This window comes from Medicago sativa, chromosome 7 (genome assembly GCF_051527215.1).
Source record: "Medicago sativa cultivar Bolivia chromosome 7, Bolivia_mono, whole genome shotgun sequence".
Classification (NCBI taxonomy): Eukaryota; Viridiplantae; Streptophyta; class Magnoliopsida; order Fabales; family Fabaceae; genus Medicago; species Medicago sativa.
In genome coordinates this window covers 27,229,098-27,246,401 of record NC_140755.1, presented here as the reverse complement: position 1 = coordinate 27,246,401, position 17,304 = coordinate 27,229,098, and the positions used below count along the sequence as shown (strand labels likewise).

The following is a 17,304-nucleotide window of genomic DNA, read 5'->3' as shown; positions in this document are numbered from 1 at the left end:
AAGGCATAAATATTAGGAGTAATATTTATACTGGATTGACCCACTATGAGAATACTACATAGTATGTTATGAAATTGTCATAAGATATTTTCATAATGATAATAGTGTATACCACTCTTAGACTTGAAACCACTATGATTCCATAATGATAATGGTGTATACCACTGTTTGTACCATGTATGTGTTTATGTATACGGTTTTGCTAATACATTCATGATCTAATGTTCAATTTCCTACAAGATTCCATTTATTATATTAATATTGAAAATGCATTTACAACATTAAACATTATTTGGGATTAATTAGTGAATGCGTGCGGAACCTCTTTAGGATTGACGACCATGATACCGCAAAGTGTCATAACCCACTTGTGAATCCAATGCAACTCAACAGCTGCAGGGGCGTAATCACCCCCACAAACTCATCACTTAAATGAGTATTATTTAAGCAATCTCTGAATAACTGACTATTACTAAATCAACATATAAATAGAGAGGATTTGAACCTAACCGCCGATAACATTCTGCAATCAAAACCAAGTTACTACTTCATTACCGCTCTGCGCAATCAGACTTAACTTGCAAAAATCTCCCATTAACAGCTTTTATTTATTTTTTATTTTATTTTATGTTTTAAATAAGTAACTCTAGTTGCATAGTTGGAACGACAATCATTGTCGATACGACACTCACTTTTCACTTTATTACTTGGCAACAATTTGATACGCTTGTCGAAACTGTCTATCAGTTTGTTTGTTATTTTACTACGCTAACAATTGTAAATTATAAGCAATTTTTTTTTTAATTTTGATTTTGATTAATTTATTTATTTATTTTGATTTTGATTAAAATTATATATATAGATATTTGTGACTTTTAAATAACACCTACAATACAGCATTCTTAAAAAAAACAAATCGTATAAGGGTATAACTAGACTAATTAAAATCCAGCCCAAAAATTATTAACACTGTAGAAAGCTTTATTTTGACCTTATACAAAAAACAAGTTTTTTTTTTACAAATTATACAAAAAACTATTGTGTTAATAATTTTCCAATTTTTTATCGTTCCTTGCTGGTAAACACAGAAAGGCAGACACGTTTATGCCGATCTTTACACTAATTAGTATTAAAAAATAGAGGAGCGTTATGAACATTTTCTTTCTAACCCATTCGTGTTTTGCGTTCTTTTGCTATTTGATTTTTTTATTATCCATCAGGGTATATCCTCTAATGTGTATTTCATACTATTTGTATTACCCTTTAGAGTTGCTATTTTTAGTTTACTGAGAAGTTTGTTGCTCCTCGGTCTTATGAAGTTTTCTCTTTTAATTTCATATATTTTCCTTTGCTTAAAGCACAAGTTAGCCCAATTGATAAAGTATTTAGTTCATATCCCACAAATATCTAAGCTCGAATTCCACTATTGTTGTAAAAGTCAGTAAATTATATGCAAGTACTTTTGTCGGTGCTTTTTAAGTGTTGGAGTTTCTCTAACTTTGTGAGACTTTAGGAATCAAATTACCTAAACTTTTCTGGATAAAAAACAATATTTGAAGGAGTATATACATAAATTATTATTTTTATTCGAAAGTATATTATTTATGATATACTATATGACTAGATCAATTTTTTTTATAAAGATTTTTTCTAAAAAAATATTTCTTCTAAAGATTTTTTCCAAAAAAAATTTCTTATAAAGATTTCTACCAAAAATAATAAATTATTCGAATGTGTTGCTGCGCGTCCCGGATGTGCAAAAATGCATTGGATTCGAAGTAGTGCCAGTACATTTCTGATTGTTACTTTAACTGATTGTTACCATCTATTCGAATGTATATTATTTATGAGATATTATGACTAGATAAATATTTCTTCCAAAAAAAAAAATATTTCATATAAAGATTTCTACCAAAATAAAAATTCTTTAAAAAGATTTTTATCAATTTTTTATATATATAAAGATTTCTAACCAAAAAAAAAAATCTTTATAAAGATTTTTACCAAAAAAAGAACATTTCTTATAAAGATTTCTACCAAAAAAAATATTTCTGAATTATAAAGATTTGTTACAAATAGGTCCTTTTTTTAAAATTTGGATTAGTTTGGTAAATATTCCTTAATTAATTGGAACGTTTAAACGTACTACAAAACCAACTGGACTTGAAGAAAATATAGACAATATTCATTCACAAATCAATCGGTGCGATATTCTTTCCTCACATCGTTTCGAATTTCCAATTCAATCCATATTCCTAAAGAGTGTACCTTTCCTTATATTCGTAAATAGATTTGCATTAACTTTTTTTATAAATAACCCTTGCTTTTCTTTTTCTTTTACAATACAAATAACCCTTGCTATAAGCTTCTTTTTTCATTAAATCAGAAAACCACAAGGTATAGCTTGTGATACTTAGTTTGTACCATGGCATCCAAATCCTCTAGTATCTTTTCCACTTCACAAGATCAAGGTGACTCATTCCACACCATTGAAGTGGTGACCACGAAGGAGAATGAAGATCAACCCTCAAACGCCAATGCTGATAATTGTATCGATTTTGTGAAGCTATCAGACAATGATTCTGTTCGTGGGTCGAAGGTGCAAGAGCTAGAACTTTTTAGCCCTATTCAAGTTGGTTCATTATCTTGTTTTGCTAAAAACAACAGTGAAGGGAAATACGAGAACAAACATGATCAACCCTCAAGATCAAATTCTAACAAGTCTATTGATTTTGTCCAGCTTTCTAATGATGATCTGGTTCGTGGGAGGTTGAAGGTACGAGAGTACGATTTTATTAGCACTATTAAAGTGGAAAAGAAGAGTTCGGATTCAAGGTCTTTTGCATGCTCCTATTGCAATGCACAATATTCTACTTCTCAAGCGTTAGGAGGACACCAACATGCTCATAAAGCGGAACGTGCATTTGAAAAACAACATAAACAAATGTATTATGGTAGTTTTTTAAGTTTAGGGCAGCCTCAATATAACCCTTATTTTAAGTATCCTGGAACTCATTTTCCACCTTATAATTATGGGGTACTTGGGGTTAGAATGGAGTCAACAATTCAAAAACAACATTATACAAGTCCTAGGATTACGACACATAGGCTTGGGTATAGTTATGGTGCTTTGTCTTTGCAAGAGATATTAAACCCTTCTCTTGTTAGATTAAGAAATAACATTGAGGGTAGTAATAATAGGGATGGAATTCTAGGTATTGATGGAGCAACTACTTCAAGTATTGGAGATTCTTCTACAAATGTGGCTTCTACTTCTACCATGGATGATGTTCATTCAAAGTCAAGCATTGAAGATGAACCCTCCAATTCCACATCTTCTGAGCTGGATTTAACACTTAAGCTTTAAATTGTAATGTTAGTTATATTGCTACTTGCCAGTTGAACTTATTTTGTGGTATTTATCTTTTTGTTTGTCAAATTGTTGTTGTTGTTGTTGTTGTTAAAGAGAAGTTGTTAATATGTTTTAGTTTATGTCACATTTTCAAGCCTGGTTAGCGTTATTTTACATAATTTTTAATATGTATTAGTTTGCAAGGGGAATCTCTCAACAACAAAAAATTGCAAGGGGGATTTTGGTGAGATTAAAGTAAAATATTGCGCTATTTGCAATCTATTATCTATTACCTAACTGTATTGGTTATTATTTCTTTATGAATATCCCATTCAATTTTTCTTATAAGGTTTTTAACATGGTTGTTGCTTGTATAAATTGCTTCATTGGATTTTTAGTCTAGTCCTCCTAAGTTATTTGTTCTCTATCACAATTTTGAATAATATTTCTATGAGGTGTTGTTTTATGTAATTAGGGGTAGGGGTGCTGTCCTAGTTGGGTTGCCTTCTCTTCATCTTTTGCACTTCAATGATTTTTTTATTATTTTAAATTTCTAAGCTTAAAATTTATCAAAGAAAAACAAAAAATAAAACTCCCACCAAACTTTTTCCTTTTTGAATGACAATTTATTCGAGAGAAGAAAAATACAATAAATAGTTAACCCATAACTCAAAATAAATATAAGGGATTCTCGATCCGTCAAAAAACAACACCTAATCAAGCATTAACACAAAGGAGTGGGTTTGAGAACCAGTCATGGTACATACAATGCAATCCCCCTTATTTTCTAACTAGAAACTACCTTCAACAGGTTGATTTTATACCCTCTACAATCTCTTCTGCCTCCAAGAGGTCAATTTTAACACAAAAACTTGATATACTCAAATTATATAGATGGTGTTTTTTATGATCATTTTTTCTCTCGATAATTTGAGTTAATCAATACAAAAGAAACGCCTAAACACCCTAAGAATAAACCATCTGAAACTAATCCACTCATAAGAATTAAAATATTAGACAAATAAAAAAAGAGAGCACTCCATGGAAAGAATAGAAATATTATATTTGATCGCTCAAAGCAATCTAAGAAACACCACCCGAGTCGTATATGATAAATTTTCAAACTATTATGTTACAAGATCTTTTTTGAGGCAAATGTGGTGTAGATGGTGAATCATCTGCAATATCTAGATACTAGATATATAAAAATGAAAAGAGGTTACAAAATAGATTTGCGGGCATATTGTGACCCATTCAAATTACACGAAAATGTAAGAAACATCTCTAAGGGGTATTACAAATAGACGACATGCAACAAAAGGTAGCTTGTTTTTAAAACGTTAAACATAACAGTTCTTTATCAAGAGTGGGAATGGTCCCTAGAGTGGTATTTATAGTCGTTTGTGGGCTTGTTCTAGCGTGACTTAAGCCCTAAGCAAGCTGGGTTTTAGGTCTTTTACTTTGTTCTAAATGTGTCCAGAAGCCTGCTTGAGGCGACGCCTTGGCTTATGAGCCCTTCTAAAGGGCGCCTAAGCCTTTCTACAGGGCTCCTAGGCCCTTCTAGGGGGTTCCAAGACCCTTGAGAATATATTGACGGTCCATAGCCCCCCAAGCACAAGTCTTGAGACAATGTGAAGTGATGAATATAGCCTTTTTAGGTGGTTCTTTCTATAGGGGGCTCCTATGCCTCAAGATTCCTTTTGTAGGGCGCCTAAACCTTTCTAGAGGGTTCCTAGGCCTTTAAGAATATATTGACGGTCCACAGCCCCCCAAGCACAAGTCTTGGGACAAGGCGAAGTGATGAATATCTTTCCTTTTGTTCGCCCTGGCGGGCTCTGTTTTCTCTACGAAAGATCTCCTGGCGAGATGTTCTTTGTGTTTGTCCCATTTCGACGGTTCAGATTTGGTGACCTTTTGTTGTTGTCGACGCGTCCTAATCCTGAAATTTTTGCCACGTGCCCCCAATTAGTGTAAAGGTTAGCGCGTCTTTCGAGGTGACATTTAATGCTTGGGTTATAATAGGGTTTTCCTCTTTCAGTTCTCATTTTCGTCTCATCTTCCTTCTTCATTCTCCTTGCTTCATTTCGCCGCCGATATCCGTTGAGTCCGGTTCTTTCCATCTTGGGCTTATGTTCGAAGCTTCATTCCTTTATAATCAGGTATTCCTTTGCTTCTTCAACTCATTTTTTCAATTTTTGCATGCTTAGCTATGCTTCTTCAACTCATTTTTTCAATTTTTTGCCTCCTTAGCTATTATATTTGATCGGCCAAAGCAATCTAAGAAACACCACCCGAGTCGTATATGATAAATATCCAAACTGTTATGTTACAAGATATTTTTTAAGGCAAATGCAGTAGATGGTGAATCATTTGCAATATCTATATGTATAAAGAAGAACATATGTTACAAAATAGATTTGGGGGCATATTGCGACCCATTCAAATTACACGAAAATGTAAGAAATATCTCTAAGGGGTATTACAAATAGACGACATACAACAAAAGGTAGCTTGTTTGTAAAAGGTTAAACATAATATTTTTTTATCAAAATATTTAACTTACCATAAAGATATGCACACAAGCATATATATATATATATATATATATATATAGAGAGAGAGAGAGAGAGAGAGAGAGAGAGAACGATTTATACTGGTTCATTATCAATTTTACCAGGTTTGGGAAAACTCTCAACTCTTTTTTCTCTCTCTCCCCCTCGCTCTCTAAAAATTCTTCAAATTAAACACGTTTTTTAAGAACACTTGTAAGATCCTTGATGTCTAAGTTGTTTGAACTACTACTTCTACTTGAGGGCTTCTTTCTTCTGGTTAGGTGTTGAAACCTTTTGGTCAAGTATGTTGTCTCTACTACGTCAGAGTAACTGTCATAATCTTCATCAGAGGATTCTTCTACAGATTCAGTAGTCTGCAGAGCTTTAGCAGATTTGTCCTTGGCTATTAGAGCTAGAGGTTTGAACTTCTCAGATGATTTATCTCCAACAAGCTCAATCTCATGACTTTTAAGAGAGCTTATGAGATCATCCAGACTCAACGTATCCAAGTCTCTAGCTGCATGAATGGTTGTTACCTTTTGGCCTGAATCTGGCTAGAAGAATCCTCATAATCTTCTTGACATGATCAAATACAGTTTAGCTCTTTTTCAATACATGAAGGCCATATTTAATCATTTGAAACCTTGAATACATGCTTTGAATGTCTTAATCTTCCCTCGTTCTAAAGAGCTCATACCGGTTTACCATATGGTTAGCCTTAGCTTCACTAACCTGTTAATTTCCCTCATAAGTAGAGCACGTGGATTCAAAGATGGTTTTATCAGTAGATTTGTTGACAATCTTCAAGTATTCTGAATGAGGTAGAGCTTCTACAAGAATTCCACGCACCTTCAACTTTGGAGCTTCTTCTGAGTCTCAGTCATACTCTTTCTGTCATGTGCCATTCCTTCTTCATCAACTTCAAATTCAATACCATCTTCAACAATATCCCACAGTTCATCATCAATACTTATGATGTGATTGTACATTTTATTCTTCCACCAATAAAATTGAGTAGCATTTCCATTAAATATGGTGCTTTCTTAGAGTAGCTATTGTTTGCAACTTTGGAAGTGTTGTAATCATAATAGACAACTGCATGGTGCTTTCTCCCTGAAGTGCTAAGTTAATTTTCGCCATACATGTTTTTCTCACTGGAGCTTTATATGTCACTCAATTAAGTGGCAGAACACAGATCGTGCTCTGATACCAATTGAAGGTGAGAAAAACACAAGAGGGGGGGTTGATTTGTGCTGGCTTTTTGTAGTTTTTTTTTCTTGGTGTTTATAACCTGATCAGAATCTAAGGTATATAGATTCTGGCTCAGAGTCTGAATGTAGCAAATAAGTACAAAACAAAAAGGTAAAGAGACAATAAGAATGATAGAAAACAGACACAAAGCAATTTTATATTGGTTCCTCCCACAATACAGGAGTAGTCCAATCCCCTTGTCCTTCTAAGAGATTTCACTATAATCACGCATGATTAAAAATTGCTTTAGGACCCTTCCAAGAGACTTCTCAAGACTTCCTTGTTATGGGTCATTACCTAAAGACTTCCTTGCTCAAGGACAACTCCAAGAGACTTCCCCTTGCTCAATCACAACTGATTGAGACTTCCTAAATGCTCAAGGTTTCACCAACAAATTATATGCTCAGGCACACATGCAAGAGACTTTCTAAATGTTTACAAAGTAAACAAATCAATCTGTTCTTACACTGGATTTAACAATGATAGTGTAAACTGAACAAATGAACATACTCTTTAGGATTTCTAATATATGAACTTGAATACCAAAATCCTAAGTGTTTTGCGCTATTAGATTTGACAGCGTAATGGCACAGTAAAATAGTAGAGTCTTGTTCTTCTTCTTCTTCAAGTCTTCAACTCCATATATAAGCAGTCAATCCAGAAGTTGGAGAAAAGTGTCAGCGCAAATAGGGTCGTTGAGAAGCTTCAATCCAGAATATTGGCCCTTTTCCAAATATGGATAATTCCGTTGAATAGTCCTTTAAATTTCCTTTGCTGCAAGTAGAATTATATGTTGCATTACTTTTGTTCTTGAGGTCCTTTCTCTGTTTGCACACGTAGACAAAAAAAGACAAAAGAACTGCTTTATCAGATCCTGTGATAGGAACATTTCATAGAAGAAGACAAAACTTATGTGGATTCTAGGTCCCTCAAGATTTTCTCAAATCTAATGGGTCATCCAAGTCTGTTGTTTGATTTTGAGTCTGATGACTTTCACAAAATTTGTTGAGGTAACTCTCCAACTTCTGTTTGGCATCCTCCTTTTAAAGACGTTACTCCTGGTTGTCATTTTGATGACAGGTCATCTTACATTATTCTTAGCATGTTTTTCAGTCAATTTCAATAGTTTTTACCAACAGAACAAAGGAGTATTAGAACAATTGCTTATGATTTTGGGACAATTGTAATGTTTTCTATATCTGAGTCTGTAATTCTATTCTTCCCGAAATATAGCAATTTTAGGATCTTTTTGATATAAATCACGAAGAAATCATGCAAGTCGGCAAAGCAAAAACATTTGAAGATTATTGAAGACCTTCGGAAGATCAATAATGAAGATTCAAGAGGCCTCATAAGACTTTAAAGAGGGATAAATTTTGTTTCCAGGTCCCAAGACATCTATATGGAAGCAAACACCCAAAAGGATGGGAAAACAGAGATTTAGGACCCGGAACACACTCACATGCGCCTAGGGTATGAACCATGCGCCTAGGTCATGAGATGTGTGCCCCGAGCACTATGTAGTGCAGCCCAAAAATTGATTTTTCCTACTTTTTAGTAGGAAAAAGCTCGGTTTTTGGGCCTAAATTCAGGTGAAAACTCTTCCTAAAAATACCGCATTTCTCATTTATTATTTCTCGTTCAGAACGAAGTAGTTCAAGAGGAAGGCGAGCACTAGGAGATTTCAGGAGGAGTTTCTCTCTCATCTCTCCAAGTTTTTATAGGGTATGTTTTATTTATTTTGTATGTTGTTTTTAGTTACCATGGGTAACTAAATATTTTTAGGTTAGGGTTCTAAGATGAACCTCTATTTATAAGCTAGTTCAACAAGAAGGTTAGTTTTCCTTGTATCTGTGAATGTAAATTAGACTATTATGTGTCAGTAATAAGTATACCAAAAGTAAATCAAAAATAAATAGTTAAAGTAGTTGTGTATGTGAAGACAAAATAAACATAGCACTTATTTTTCATGATCTAAACAACATATGGTTAAAAAAATCGTCTAAACAACATATTGAACATATGATCCACAACAAAACTTAAACGCAAGTGCAAATTGTTTCATATATTTCTCAATTCAAATCAGTATAGTACACAATTCTTTCACAAATATAACTTAGAAAGATTAAAACAACAACTATACATTGCTCTCACTCTTTTCTCACTCTTTCTCTTTCTCGATTCCAAGGTGATTAAGCAATGGCAGGAAAAAGAGGAAAGGGTCTAGTTGTAGCAAAAACCACCGCAACTAACAAAGACAAAGACAAGAAGAAACACACTTCTCGCTCTTCTCGTGCTGGAATCCAGTTTCATGTGGTAGGATCCACAGACAGCTGAAGCAAAGAGTCCAATATAACGGACGTGTGGGAGCAACAACTGCAGTTTATCTAGCCTCAATTCTGCACGTATCTGACTGCCGAAGTTCTTGAACTGGCTGGAAATGCAAGTAAAGATTTAAAGGTGAAGAGGATCACACCAAGGCATTTGCAGTTGGCTATTAGGGGAGATGAGGAACTTGTCACCCTTATCAAGGGAACAATTGCTGGTGGTGGTGTCATTCCTAACATTCACAAGTCCTTGATCAACAAAACTGCCAGGGAATGAGTTCTTTGCTTTTGTTGTCATGTGGTGTTGTTTATTTTAATTAGGGGTGTGTTTTTTATTATCACTTGAATTGACTTGAAATGATAGTGATCACATTAGGGTAGTTTTATAATTTTGAATGAATTTATATTTTATGGGGTAAATGGTGGTGTTCTTATGTAGTCAAAAAAAACAACAACTATACATTCTAAAATTCTTTAAAATTCTAAAACTACCCTATTGTGATCACCATTATATCAAATCAATTCAAGTCATAATAAAAAACATACCTCCTAATTAAAATAAACAGCACCACATAACAACAAAAGCAAAGAACTCATTCTTTGGCAGTTTTGTTGATCAAGGACGTGTGAATGTGAGGAATGACACCACCCACCAGCAATTGTTCCCTTGATAAGGGTATCAAGTTCCTCATCTCCCTTAATAGCCAGCCAACAATTGTTTATGAGAAGTTTGGTTTCAGGAGACCTATTTATAGATTTTATTTTCTCACGCAATATTTTATGTTACATATGAACATATTTATTATAGTATTGACCATTCAAATCCTTTCAATTATTAAATTACTATATTATAAGGTTTTCAAACATCTTTATCCACCGGATACGAACTTAAAGGAAAAATCATAAACTGTGATTTAATAAATTATTATAGTATTGACCATTCAAATCCTTTCAATTATTAAATTACTATATTATAAGGTTTTCAAACATCTTTATCCACTGGATACGAAATTAAAGGAAAAATCATAAACCGTGATTTAATAAATAATAGTACTAAAAACATATTTATAGATTTGATATTTTTTTGAAGGATAAATATTTGATATTTTATAATTATAGTTTTGACCGAATATGACATTTATAATAAAAAACTTAATTGTGCATTAAAGTTATATATTGTTTAACTTTCTAGAAGTTTTTTTACTTTAATTTTATTTTACTAAATAATTTTATAGAATTTAGTTCTAAATATTAATTAAATTATATTTAATATCGAAAAGAAGGGCAATCGTCTTTCTGCTCTTTTTACTATGCTAACGCGTGTGTATATTTTTTTTTGAAGGAAACGCGTGTGTATATTTTATTATGTTTGTTTGTATAATTTGTATAATTTTGATTATAATTTATTAAATTTTTAAATATTAATGGAATTTATCCGTTCATCGATTTAACTACAAATTATTGTCAAACCATATAACGAAATTATTTATTAACTCGACATATTTTGGTTTGCCTGTATATAAAATAAATAAGAAACACGGTCATTTATTGTTTATTCTAATAATAATTAGTAAAATGTTAAGATAAATGTATAAATGACTTTTTATGTAAGGGAAAAAATCTATGATTGTTATAAAAGAATATCTTTTAAAACTAGATTTTGGTAAAGTCTCTATCTTCTCCTTGTATTTATTTGATGATAACTTTTGTTGAATTTTGAGAAACTCCTCCTCATAAAGCTACATATAATTGACCATGGTTAAAAACATGTCCTGGAAGATAGATTTCAACATTAGGAATGGTCTGCCGTTGTGATTAATTTATGGTAACAGCAAAATTTAGTCTTACCTACTAAGCACAAAAGGAAGTTCTGAACTCACATTTGTTTTTAATTTAAGTATGAGAAAAAAATTCTCTTTTCCAGCGTTATTTCTTGATAGGATTTCCACATCCAACATATTTGATGACAGTCAATTATTCGATATTTTTAGTGTCATTTTCATCACATTTTGGAGTTCACAAGGCAACTTAAGCAGCAAGAAAGCAGGAAAACTGAAGAATATGCAAAGATCACGATTCCACAAAACAGAATGCATTGTTTCGACATTGAGGAAAACGTGTCACGATGGCTAAAACTTGACACGATTATGGAAACCCTAATTTTGGTGGTTTGTTGCACAAGACAGAAACGTGTCACGATTTACTTAAATCGTGCCACGATTTTAGGAGCAGTTGTTGCCTATTTAAGCTGAAGACTATTCTGAAAACAAGGGTTACGAATTCTGGAGAGAGAAAGTGCGATTTGCAGACCTGGAGACTGAAGAACGGGGCGATTTCCTCCATTCTTTACCAGTTTATGTATGTTTTAATTCTTTCATTGATTATGCTATTTGTAAACTCAATTATGAGTAGCTAAATCTCTTAGAGATTAGGTCTGAGATGATTCTTTGTAACCCTAATTGATACATGATGCTGTGAAACTCTATTTATTGTGAATGACAATCTAGTTTTTTATTCAATTCAATTGTTCATAATGCTTTTTATATTCTGATCAAATATAAACATGAATTAGTGAGAACGAATGACTACTGACCCTAGCTTTCGACTTAGACCTAATTGAATTGTTCTAATAAACATGGTTAGTCTAGGAATGGATAATCGTTTGTTAGTGATATTAGGTTAACGTGCTTAAACCTTCAAATATTATTAGACCACCTAAGGGATTAGGGGTTGTAGTGTGAGAAGAGGGTCCTAAGTCAAGGGATTGATTAGGACTATTTTGTTAACTATCGTGGAACTAGAAAATCATTCATAAGAATAAGTGCAGTATACCAATTAGGGGAACATAGATGATTCAAAAGACCTGATCTCATCTCTCTCTTTATTTTCTAACCAAATCTACTGCCTAGTGGCAAACCAAAAACAACTTTTACGCATCCTAAATATTTTACCTTATTGCTGAATTGAGATTAAAACAGTCCTCGTGGGATCGATATTTTACTACTTCGATAGTATTTGGTGCACTTGCCAAACGCCTATCAAGTTTTTGGCACCGTTGCCGGGGACTGTTGAGTCATTTCAATTTGGCAATTTTGTTTTTATTTAGGATTTCTGTCATTTATATTTTTGTATATATATATATAAAAAAATAAAAAAAAAAAGGATTTATGCTCTTCATTTTCTTCTCATTATACTGTGCTACTAAAAAGTTTATCCAAGTTTTGCAGCTATGATAGACAGGTTATACCTCCATGACACAAAAGAGATTGTTACGTTGCTGTAGACCAAGATTTTCGGGTATCAAGCCATTGATTGGACTTGAACCTTCAATCTACCGGACTTGCTCGATTTTATTCTTGGGAAGGGAAAAAGAGATTGAAAAACCCTTTTTGGATCCGGGGGTTGGTTACGATTCGGGAAGGTGTTAGGCACCCGCGTCGTTCACGGTACTCCGTGAGAACCTCTTTCTAACTTTATTTTATTTGAAAATTTGTTGTTTAAAGTTGAAGTGAAAGAATGGAGGGAGAAGAAGTTGGAGTTTTGGTTATTTTTATTTGATTGATTTGAAAGGATTAAAGCCTCTGCCTACGTACCCTTAAAAGGGATCAAAACCGCCGTAGTTCGTTCTTAAAAAATATTTTTGTGGGTTAGGTTGATTTTAATTATTTTTGAAAAATGGTTTTCAAGAAGGAGATTGAGGGGCCTCAAGGCACTAGAAAAAAAATAGAAGTGAGGTTGTTTCATTTTAGTTAAGAAATTGAGTCTAAGTTTAATTAAAGTTCAATTAGGAATTTGATTAAGAAAATAAAGGGAAAATCACTTGGATTTGGATCCAAGGTTTATTATGAAAATAATTTGGCTTTTGCTTATTTTGATTTTTGAGATAAAAGATTTTTCTAACTAACGGAAAGCTAACGTAGTAACGGAAAAATAAAGCAAGATAAAGCGGTAAATAAAGTGTCGGTGCAAGTGTCGGTGCTTGTGTTACCTACATTATTACAAAAAAATCCTAGATACATTCTATGGCCTCTTTGCCAAGCTACAAACCAATGGTAAGAATATACATCCATTTCCTAGTTATACACACTAATCATCATGGAATTTAAATAAATTGCAATAATAAAAATGCATGAGATGATACTAGAATTAAAGCAAACAAGATAATAAAAAAAGCAAATTAAAGCAATCAAGATGATAAGAAACGAATTAAAGCAAACGAGATAATAAAAAAGCTTAAAATCGAAATAGAGCACAAAGTGGAAATTGAAACACTAAAGCAAAATTTACAAAAGACATTATAGAGTAAAAAAAATGCATGAGATAGAGTTTTAAAGTACTAAAACACAAATTTAGAAAAAATGTAGGTCATGTAGATTAAAACACTTAAGATGCATGAAATAATTATTTGAAAGAGGGTTAGAAAGAAATGCATGAGATTAGGTATAAAAATAATGCATGAAATGCGAATTTTGAGAACAAACATTAAAGCAAAATTAACTACAAGATGCATGTTGTGAGGATTAAAGTAAAAAAAAAAAAATGCATGACACATAGTGGAAAAACAATTTATGAGTTTAAAAGAAATAGGTTTAAATTTTAAAAGAAGGACTGGAACGCAAATAAGGCATAAAGAAAGGATTAAAATGCAAACAAAGCAAATTGGCTCAGCCTGGATTAATTTGGACCGTCTGATGAATCAGAGGGTCCAGATTAAATAACCAGCAAATTCATCATAGCCATAAGATGAATCAAAGAGTGCAGAAAAAACAAGTGAAATAAACACTAATAAAGAGGATAATAACGCAGAGACACAGGGACCGTCGGATTCATGATCTGACGGCTAGCAGTGACGGCATACAAAAGGCAGCATTAAACAGATGCACATACAATCAGATGGGAGGGTTCACAGCAGCCGTAAGATCAAAGAATTAACGGTTACTGATGAAGGCTCACCATAAGGTAGCGAAGTACACACATATACGATTGAAAGGGTGTATATAAGCAAAATATAACACAGAAAGCTCATTCCTAAACCTAATTCTAACCAACAGCCGCTCAACCTTCTTCTTCTTCTCTCAAACGTTTTCAAACTTCTTCTCTCATTTTTCAAATATTCAAACGTATATACTCAAACACACATAGACAGATTCAAAGTAACATTCCCCTCTTCCAAACCGTTCCTTCTTCCTTTCTCTTTTCAAACATAATTCACATAAAAGCAACACATATCCAGACTTACTTTCAAAAAAACAAGTTCACCAACAACAAAAACATATAGAACAGCCACGTCTGGATCAGAGAAGAAAATATACACATGAAAGTCGAATATGAAATCGAAATCAGAAAGGTGAAATTCAAGTTTGGAAGTACTGATCTGGATTTTAAAAGTGGATTTCAACGTTTAACATACAGCATAGATCACAAATCAAACAAGAGATTCGAACACAGATCGAAGTGGTGATACCTTAGACAAAATCAGAGGAAACAGAAGGAAAGACGGAAAGCTTCAGCAAAATTCCGATCTAGCCAGCATCTTCGTCGATCTGGACACTTACTAGCTTGATCTGGACGAATCTTCTTCTCCTTCTTTGCCTTTCTTCGTTGTACTTCACTGTCTTAGCTTGGCTTTGTTCTTCTCCTTTCGGATCCGAATCAGTGTTGTTGGCTAATTGTTCATGAACTTCGATTTTAGAGTGTAAGGGTTTTATTACTGCAATTCGAAAAGGATGTGAGTATTGTGATGGATTGAATGTTGTTTGTGAGTTGGATTGAGTGGCTGAGTTCTTTGTATGAACAGAGGACGAAAACGAAAAGTACGATGCTGGAAACCGATCTGTTTGGTATTGTTATGTGTATTGCTATGATTTGCAAATCTGGATATTGTTCATGTGGTGTTCATCTTTTTTGGATTATCTTTTGTGATTTGATCTGAAAAAGTGAAGAAAGCAAGAGAATTAGGGTTTTTGGTTGTGATGTGCGGCTGCTGCCAATTGTCAGTCTGTGAACAGTGAGCAATAAATGCTTGCTACTTATAGTGCTGAATTAGGGTTCCCTTGTATGAATTTCTGATGAGGTGTACTCTTGTGACTGGACTGAAAACCTGCAGCATTGGATACCAACTTTGGCCCAATAGAATAAAAAGACAACAAGACTGGACTAAAAAAATTAGACACCTAAAAAAAGAGAATTAAGAGAAGCGAAAATACAATAAAAAAAGATAAGAAGTCAACTAATAAACTAAAATAACATAACACAATAAAATAAACATGACTGGGAAGTTAATAGATAATAAAGATATGGAATAAAATAATAAACACTTAAAGCTGTCCCTTTCGGAACCAAAAAAAATGAGGTATTTTAAAATACCTCCCTGCTGAAATTTCGTCCGAGATGAAGAAATTACTCGGCGTTTGAAATACGAATAAAACTTTAAAAACAAAGAAAAAGTGGTCAAAATTTGGGGTATGACAGATGCCCCTATTTAAGTTTCTTCGTCACGAAGATTTGAAAGAAGACTTTTAAATCGATGGGTCGAAGAGATTTAAATACTAAGTACACCGAATTTTGACCAGTTGAAAAAGCTAAGAATGCGATGAATATAATGATATGAATGCATGCGATGCAAGTATGAATGCAAAGACGACGAAAATAAACTGACTGGGGAATAAACTGATAAGTATCACTGGGGAGATAAAGCTTGTCTATTACCGATTACCGTGGTAAAGACGAACATACGGAAGATAATGCTTGTCTTTTACCAACAGTCGTGGTAAAGACGAAAATGCGGAAGATAAAGCTCAGACGAAAGATAAAGCTTGAGACGGAAAATAAAGCTTGAGACGAAAGTAAAGCTTGTCTATTACCAACATCCCGTGGTAAAGACGATCATACTGATTACTTGATGGGACCTGCCACTTTGAATACAGGTTAATTGGTGACATTTATGAATTAAACACCTTGAGGATGACCTTTTTATGTATTGGATTAGTGACGCCTCTTGAACACAAGCTGGGGAATGACAGGTAAACACAAGCTGTCCGTGGTTTGGGACTGACCATTTGAAGCAAAATAAACGTTTGCGAGAATCCACTCGACTTTTGATGAAATGTTTGAGAGAAATCCACTCGGCTTTTGATGAAAGGTTTGCGAGCATACACTCGGCTTTTGATGAAAGGTTTGCGAGCATACACTCGGCTTTTGATGAAAGGTTTACGAGGATACACTCGGCTTTTGATGAAAGGCTTGCGAGAATACACTCGGCTTTTGATGAAAGGTTTGCGAGCATACACTCGGCTTTTGATGAAAGGTTTGCGAGCATACACTCGGCTTTTGATGAACGGTTTGCGAGGATACACTCGGCTTTTGATGAAAGGCTTGCGAGAATACACTCGGCTTTTGATGAAAGGTTTGCGAGAATACACTCGGCTTTTGATGAACGGTTTGCGAGGATACACTCGGCTTTTGATGAAAGGCTTGCGAGAATACACTCGGCTTTTGATGAAAGGTTTGCGAGAATACACTCGGCTTTTGATGAAAGGTTTGCGAGCATACACTCGGCTTTTGATGAACGGTTTGCGAGGATACACTCGGCTTTTGATGAAAGGCTTGCGAGAATACACTCGGCTTTTGATGAAAGGTTTGCGAGAATACACTCGGCTTTTGATGAAAGGTTTGCGAGCATACACTCGGCTTTTGATGAAAGGTTTGCGAGAATACACTCGGCTTTTGATGAAAGGTTTGCGAGAATACACTCGGCTTTTGATGAAAGGTTTGCGAGAATACACTCGGCTTTTGATGAAAGGTTTGCGAGCATACACTCGGC

General features: G+C 33.8%; 1 protein-coding gene and 1 pseudogene across 1 annotated transcript; both read left to right on the top strand.

The window, feature by feature from the left end:
* Positions 1 to 2,425: 2,425 nt before the first annotated feature.
* LOC146905287 (uncharacterized) lies at positions 2,426 to 3,367 on the top strand. The gene is made up of 2 exons (XM_085728504.1): positions 2,426 to 2,721; positions 2,824 to 3,367. Exons 1-2 carry the CDS (start codon positions 2,426 to 2,428, stop codon positions 3,365 to 3,367), a joined length of 840 nt encoding a protein of 279 aa, XP_085584630.1.
* Positions 3,368 to 9,205: 5,838 nt separating this feature from the next.
* LOC146905286 (histone H2A variant 1 pseudogene) lies at positions 9,206 to 10,179 on the top strand (annotated as a pseudogene).
* Positions 10,180 to 17,304: the final 7,125 nt, after the last annotated feature.